Consider the following 8,485-nt stretch of genomic DNA (forward strand, 5'->3'; position numbering starts at 1 on the left):
GGCAGAATTAAGAAAACAAAACTTTTCCACACCAGATTTCAAAACCAAATAAAGATACAGTTCAAGGAATAATGAAGAGAACAGGACTGAAAATTGTTACGCCAAGTTTCAGCTCAGATTTGAACAGCTAGTTTATAAACCCCATAAAAACTGGATTTACAATATATTAGAACTCACCCATGGTAATTCTGTTTAATAATACTAATTTCTAGTAACAAGGACATCCACTCTGTTTCCTTTAAAATAAATCTTTCTATAATGTCCATTTGCAAAGAACTTTAATGGTTTTGACCCCGAGTTAATGGGAACTGCATATAACCTTATGCAACGCTCTAAAATTTACTTCACCCTTAGCAAGAATAGATTTTTTTATTTTGAAAGATGTTGCGTCGATAATATAGGATTATGACATTCTCTGTTTATCCACAGAACAAAGACATGCAATGACAAGGCAAGGTACCCCTCAGAATTCTCTATTAGTGTGTCTCAGACCCAGTCAGGAAGTACCTATTCTAGTGGCAAAATGTCCAGTCTCTACTTATTGAATCTTAGGCCTTTTTGTTAAAGGTGCAAACTTGCATGACTGTGTATTTTTTGTAACACTAACATCTGTGCACAAAGAGGACAGACACATCCAATTCATTTATTACCGGTTATTGAATAGTCATCAGATGTATACATACTTGTGGTGACTTTTAACCTAGCCCAGATCCTCAACGATCCTTGTAGTTGGAGTTAGGCACTTAAATACCTTTGAGGATCTGGGTCCTAGTCATCACTGACCTAGAGATGAAACTGAGCCAGCAGGAGCAGAGACAAGCAGCTGCAGCCGGGACTTTTCGTTGCTGATGGTGTTTTCAGTATTCAGCTGCCTTTCACAGCCACATGTTCTCTCCAATGCGCGCAGACTGGCTGTTCTCTCCATTCTCTCCTCCGCAGACTCTTCACTTCCACCTTACTCCATCTGCCTTTCGATGCTTCCCTTCCTCCCTCATTCTTCCTTGCTACCTACCATCAAAACCCCTTTTTTCCCCCTTGTTTAGCTAATCCCCTCCCAACAAAAACCCACCCCAAAATTTAAAAACAAAAAACCAACAGCAACAAAATCATGAAACTAAAGTGCCATTTTCAAACAAATCATTCACTCTGCTTATATCTTATAGTCCTTCTCACCAGATCTTTGGCTGACTTGCTCTTTTAGATTTTAATCTCTTTGGGGCAGGGATTGTCTCTTTTTCTATGTCTGTACAGTGCCTAGCACAAAAAGGGTCTGATCGCATTGGAGCCTTGGCACCCTGTAATACAAATAATTATTAATGATAAATAGCTGAGGCTCAATAGCTCATTCCCAATTCTCTGAGTCATCTTGTCCTCCAAGAGTCCATCCCTCATTCCCCATTGGTCTCACACATAGAAATTTACTTTTGTTCTTAAAGAAAAAAAAATCCCACTAGACGTTTTACTTGGGAGATCCATCCTTAACCACACATCAAAAATAGAGAGAGGCCATGATATAATGAAGACTAGAATACTTCTCTTGAACAAAACATATCAGTGCTGAGACCAGGAGCTGCTGCACTGTGCAATATCAAAGTTTGAAACTAACGATTAGAATCTAAGGCCTGAATTTTACATCAACTCATATATCAGAATAATAATTTGAGAACAGATCCCCTAGGTCCTATTCATGAACTGAAAACTATCATTTTTCTATGAGCAGTTTATAGGACACATTTAACAATGTTAAAGCCTGGGCTACATTTTCCTGAATAATATATTGCTATACTATTTCCATAATTCATCCACTTGTTTCCCAGTCATGTCTCAGTCTTCACCTCCAATTTATAAACCAAAATGAATTGTAATTTTAGAAGGGGGCAGGTTAACCCCAAAGAGAATTCATGTTATGTTTAGTCCATGCTTATATAATACTACATTCAACATATTAAGGGATCAGGTTCACTTCTAGTACCTGGTAGCCACATTTAAAAAAAAAAAAGATTTTTTTGTTTTTTTGGCTCTTCTGGGTGGTCATGTCTGTCTTTCAAGGGAGAGCTGTGGAGCACAATTACCCTGGGAATCTCCCATGATGACTGGACACCTGTATTGTGAGGTATTTTTAAAATCAATTTGGGATTTATCCCGTCTTCCAGCCATCTTTAATTAAAATTTTATGTTTCCTTTAGTTTTACCCTGCACATATACACCTGCTGGCCTGGGGATTGCACCTCTATGCATGTTTCCCTCCTTGTCTTACAACTTAAATGCGCTATGATGTTTGGACCGATGAACATGATTTTTCTCTTGCAGTGCAGATCTAAACAAATGGAGCTAAAGATTCCTAACAATGAGCCAAATTCTGCTCTCAGTTATACCAGAGTCAATCTAGAGTAATTCCACTGACTCCTGTGTAAAAGAAAAAAAATCCCAGTGAATCTAAATTCTAAGTCCCTATTCTCCCTACATTGCACACAGCTCATAGTCACAGCTCTGCATGCTTAGGGAAAATAGAATATTGAGATCCACCATGCACAATTCTAATTAATTCTGAAAATCCTTTGTGATAATTAATTTGCATGTTAATTAATTATATTTAACACCATTTATATACAGTAATTCTCCTTTCTTCCTCTTTTTTTGATCTCATGACACTGTGCCTTCTTGTATGCTGCCAAATGAGAATACCCTTCAAGCTCATGTTTGCAAGATTCCCCTCTCTCTTCCTATCAGAAATTTCAAAAACCCTTCTTTTCTGCCAACCCATTCCAACTATAATAACCATATGCTGGTAAAGCTTTGGGTTTGTTCTGTGTTGTATCATACATTTACTGTATCTGCTCATGCCTTTAGATTGTAAAGGCTGCATCCTCTTACATGTGCAGCACAGGTATGTCATTGTACATGCATGCCTGGTACATTTATGGCACTACACACATATACTAATCTATATAAGATGATGCCAGGATTGTCACTCGAAGCCCTGAATGTCCGTTGAGTCTGTGTGAAATGATGGAAACAACTCCAAGCATGGTTCAGAGCTCCTTTTGTTCAGAATATCAGACGAATGAATCATCACTAGGATTTGAGATCTGTTACTGTTCAATTTTTAAGCCATTTTGACTTTACAAGCCTGCACTGTGGCACAGGCATAATTTTCAGCTATAGTAAGGCAAGAGTCCTAGACCAGCGTTTCTCAAATGCAGCCACCATGTGGCCACCAGGAGCTTTTCTTGTGGCCACAGCCTCCTGGGCAGTTATTGGGGGGGAGCAGCGGAGCCACAAACACCAGAGGAGCAGGCAGCCAGTGTGAGTTGCCCACTTTCCCAGGGACAGCAGGGATCAGGCTTCTGGCTTCAGCTCTGGGGTGGTGGTCTCTGTCCCCCAGCCACATGGCAGCAGGCTTCATCCTACGGCTTCAGGGCTTTGGGCTCTTGCCCCAGCCCTGGGCTCACCACCCCATTGCTCCTGGACCCTGCTATCTCCCCTGGCCCCTCGCTGCCTCCTTACCCACCTCCCCATCCAAGGTTTAATTTGTTCTCTGGCTTACCAGGTCTGAGTAAGTCTGTTGTGAAAAGTGGTACTTGTATGTTAGTTTAAAGTGATATTAACAATCTTCTAGCTATCAGGTCTGCTGCTGTGAAAAGTGATATTAGCAAACATACAAATATCACTCTTCACAGAAGCAGATTTACTAGCTAGCAAGTCATAAAAAAAACAACCAAAAAAGCAAAAAACAAAAACAACCAAGAACAAAAGACAAGAACATGCAAAGCACCTTATTTGTGTTTCTATTCTGTTTAGATCCAATAAAGAATAAATACAACTGTACATTATTTTTATTATTAGGTCTTCAAAAAACCCTACATAAATAAATTACACTGATTGGCCCTGTATATGTGCATATTATTTGTTTTTTCTAAAGTATTTTAGGAAAAAGTGTGAGAGCGGCCACCAGCAAGAGTTCATGGCCACACTCTGAGGCCACCAAAATTTTTTTTTGTGAGAACCCAGGTCTTAGACCATTGTGATATCAGAGGAAAGTAAACCAATCACCACTGTTACTCTACTGCTAATTTGCATTTCATTGGTTGCACAAGGGAGACTGCACAGATGGAGCATTACTAAGCCCAACTGCCACCATTCTTACAGCAGGGTCTTTCAGCTACTAGTACCATAACAGCTAAGTTAAGGTACTGGGTCATTTCATTCTAATCTTCTGATTTCAGTTGCTGATAACTTTCCAAATCTTTTATCTACTGGGCTGAAATTTCTGAAGTGTTGTCTCTGCCCAAGAAAGATGTGATTGCAGAAAGACCATTCAGCTGTTTTTGAATACAAGGAAAGTGAATCACTTTTGTCTTTAATTTTTTAAAAACAGTTCTATCACCTGAGTGCCTGGCGACAGAAAACTGAAATTTGGAAAGAAAACAGTAATCATATAGGAGAATTCTTTGATTGTTAAAAATAAATCTTTATACAATGATATGCATGCATATAAAATACAGCCAGACAACTTTTGGTGCATGTTTAAATTTTAAAAGAGAAAAAGGTTTGCTCATGAAATGTCTCATGGCTCTGTGTAAGATCATAACAGGAGTGACTGTAACTGTAGGAGTCAGCCATTCACTGTCCAATAAAATGCATACTGAATAAAGCAAAGAGTGCACATAAGCTTGGTTAATTGAAAACTTTATGTACCAAGTTTCTTCTAAAGCAAGTCAATGCACACTAATGAAGAAGGGCTCTGAAAGAGCAGTTCTCCAGATTCATCCCTGATAGAATTATTGACTTCAGTGGAACTATACCAGGGATGAATCAGGCCATGTGTCTCACTGAACATGCAGTTTTTAAGATGAGTGTGCACTTTGCATGGGGCAGGTCATTCTGGTCACATACTTTTCTCAAGTAAAGTATCAGACATTCCTCACCGCCACCAAAGACCTTTGATACATATGTAGTATCCCACAATCCTGTGTATCTCAAACAAGTAGACTTCAAGAAAGTAAGTGATATGAGAAGTACACAGTAAACCATAACATTTTACTATATTTGACACCAGAACAATTGTGATAAAAGTATAGTGCCTAGTGATGCATTGGAAACAAAGAAGTTTAGAACTATCCAGTTGAACACTCAGTTTTAATTGCATCTTCTTTCCCTGTGTTAAATTGGGCTCAATGTTTTTGAACATGTGTTGTTGTTTGAATATGTGAAAGTTGTTTTCCGTCTGTTTCCTAGACAACAAGTACTGCTTCTATAACTCACAAAATATCTAAAATTTTAAAAACTGAGAAGTATTATTAGGTAAAGATACAACTAACTAAAAGGGCAGTCAAATCCCTTTATAAATAAAGGTGACATTATTAAAAAGCAACATTTATGAGCTCAGTTTAGTTTACTGGAAATAAATCTGGCAGTAAACTAAACATATATTTCAATTTATTTTACTGATTTAAGACAACACATTAAGAATTCAAACAATGGAAAAATATAATTTATTCCCTACAAATATCTGATGATGTAATTATTTTGATACTGTTCTGTTCTCCAGAGAGGGTAGATACGGGAATAGAGACAGCTGTTTACCGAATTCAACAGATCAACTATGTGGTTATTCATGAGGCGAATGTGTGATTACACTAGGTTCAAAAGCTCTAGAATTATTGCAAGCACCAAGTTTAAATAGAGAATGTGGAAAGCCAAATATGTATGTTAAAGAGGCAATAGGAAAGTATAGAGGCAAAATTTACTTTGGCAGTATTTAGGACTTTTATAACTCTTGCAGTACCAGTTGAGCTGATGTCTTTGTTGAAGGATGTTTTCTATTAATACTGTAATTTAAAGATTTTATTTTACAAGGCTTATTATTGGTTTCCATTGTTCTGAACAGAATAAAAAAAATCAAGCAGGTGTAAAACTTCTTAAAGAAACATAGTGGTTAGGGAGTAAAAAGGAGTGTGAAGCTTTCCAGTAACGCTGCATTTCTGGAGCAACCAACACTAATTTATAGAAGCCATAATACCTTCTCAGAATGCCATTTCTACCCTTAGCAGAGAAAAGCAACTGGCTACAAATCATGTCAGCTCAAATTGCATATCCATTGAAATCAATGGTAAAACTCCTGTCAGCTTCAATGGGTGCAGGATCCTGTCCAATGTAATACTCAGCAAGGTACCTCACTTTCCCCCACCCCCAAAAGAGAAACAGCTAGAAAATAAGTGAGCAAAGCATCAATGCCAACATGAGAAGAAACACTGAGTTAAAGATTGTAAAAATCAAACACATATGGTTTTAAATTTGCTATTTCCACTATTTTACTTTGTTTTTGCCACTTGAAATCTGCCAGTGAAAGGTGCTATATAAGAGACAAGGATGATCATGGTGATGATTACACTAGTGTTGCTAGCAATAAGGCAATGACAAAACTTTTGGCACTAGTGACCTCTAAATAAAAAATATTGTTAATAAACTGCAGGCTCTTCTAGAGACACCTTGTCACAATGTCAAAAGTTATTTAAGTAGTGTGCATGGGTTCACAAAACAAAAATAAAAGCAACCACACTCCTCCCTTTAGGCAGCTACTCTGGCATGTGAATAAATGATCACATCGCTTGCTGTATTCGACTCTGGAAACTAAGTGTAACTATCATGATGTTTCTGGCCAGCTGGCATCTAGGTTCTAAACCGGTGCCCAACTGCAGGTTTGCTGGTATTTTAAAAAGTTTATTTTTGTCTCTGAAGAAAATCTTGCAACTTGAATCTTGCAAACTCAAAAGTACTTCCTAAACTTTCCCTCGTGTTCTTGGATGCTTTCTTTGTAACCTTCCCCAGAGTACAGGGTTCTATGCTTGGCTGTACAGCTCTCATTTTTCGTAAACAGGAGGGCTTCTTGCAAAGCCCTAGTACATCTTTATTAGATTAGAACTATAGCAATTTGGAGAGCCACTTCGGTATCTGATTTAAAAAGTGTACTATCTGATACCTCTTAGTCACAACTTTATAGGACATGAGCAGGGCCAGCTGGTGTGTTAGTGTAAAAGCAGCGGGTGTTTCACCCATTTAAAGGCGGGGGAGGGGGGGAAGGGGAGAAGAGGACTTTAAGTTTCAGCTTTAACAGATGCAAAGCACAAGACCAAATATTTTCCAGTCAGTGGATCTTGGGGTGAAGGATGCCAAATACATTTCACAAGCCAGTTAAACCTCCATTGGCACCTAATCATTGCCAGATGTTTAAAAGCAACACCAAGAACATCACGAAACACTGGCCAAAAAAGAAAAAGCTGCCCGGTTTTCTAAAAACTACAGGGGGGTGGAGAGGGAGAAAACTAAAAGATAGGGGGTCAGGAAATACGTGCTGGAGAGAGCAGACACGGTGGGGAGGGCGAGTGCTCCCCTCTCCTGAACAGATTTTTTTCAATCCAAACATCTGAAGCAGGGACTCAGTAAACAACTTATTAGGGACTGGTCTCAAGTTTGCTTTAGAAACTCATCCAGGGCAGCTTTCTTCATAAGTGTAAAGGGCGGAGGGAGCGGGGGGGTTAACAACCTCCCCCTTGCACCATTTCCCTCCCCATGGCCAGTTATCAGAGTAGCAGCCGTGTTAGTCTGTATTCGCAAAAAGAAAAGGAGGACTTGTGGCACCTTAGAGACTAACCAATTTATTAGAGCATAAGCTTTCGTGAGCTACAGCTCACTTAGTGCAAGTTATTCCCCCCTCCCCCCGGGGGGGGGGGGTTTGCAAAGAGATTTCCCGGCAGGTATCTCCCAGCGGAGCAAGCCCCACACGTGAAAGCGCGGCTAGATCCATCCACACACACACACACACACACACAGCTCCCCATCCCCCCCCCCTCCCCTTACCTTTCATGCTGGCACAGAAGCGGGTCACATAGGAAACTTTCCGAGCCCTGTGGAAACGAAGCGTGCTCCCGGCGCCCTGCGCTCCCTTGTTGCGCTTCCACGGTGGGCACCCGGGGCGGGGGAGCGTGCACAGGAGCCTCTCGCTCTCCCTCTGGCTCTGCGCTCAGCAGCCTCCAGGACCTGGGCTTTCCAGCACCGACCCGACCCGCCTGAACTCACCCGAGCAGCCCCCGCCGGCTCAGCTGGGAAGAGGAGAGAGCACAGCCGCGGCGCTCTCCTTGTGGCCACCCCGCTCTCCCCCCTTGGGCTGCAAAGCGAGGCCGGGAATCCCAAAGCAGGGGGAGGAGGAGGAGGAGGAGGAGGAAGCCTTCCAATGAAGTTCTCCCAACACCCCCCGAAGTGGCCCCAGAGGAGGGAATGGCTGAGCGCTCAGCCACCACCTGGCTGCTTTTCTAGAGCGGTCTCCTCAGCCGGGAGCGGGGCTGGGAGGCAAGTGAGGTTCAGGCAGAGGCTCCCCCCCACAGTGTAAAGAGTGGGGAGCAGACAGGATGGGGAGACGAGCCCCCCCCCCACCTTCAGTTGTGTTAATTTCCAGTTTCCCCAAGGAGCACCAATAAGCGAATGA

At 41.2% G+C, this 8,485-nt stretch overlaps 1 protein-coding gene across 1 annotated transcript in view; it reads right to left on the minus strand.

Annotated features, from left to right (window-relative positions):
- COLEC12 (collectin subfamily member 12) overlaps positions 1–8,185 on the minus strand; it is a 137,282-nt gene extending 129,097 nt beyond the window's left edge. The window contains exon 1 of the mRNA XM_038389393.2: positions 7,861–8,185. Within this exon, the coding sequence (XP_038245321.1) occupies positions 7,861–7,867 (7 nt within the window). The 5' untranslated portion in view covers positions 7,868–8,185. The remainder of the gene's footprint in view (positions 1–7,860) is intronic.
- Between the last annotated feature and the right edge of the window lie 300 nt (positions 8,186–8,485).

The sequence above is a fragment of the Dermochelys coriacea genome, chromosome 2 (genome assembly GCF_009764565.3).
Source record: "Dermochelys coriacea isolate rDerCor1 chromosome 2, rDerCor1.pri.v4, whole genome shotgun sequence".
In the NCBI taxonomy this organism is placed as follows: domain Eukaryota; kingdom Metazoa; phylum Chordata; order Testudines; family Dermochelyidae; genus Dermochelys; species Dermochelys coriacea.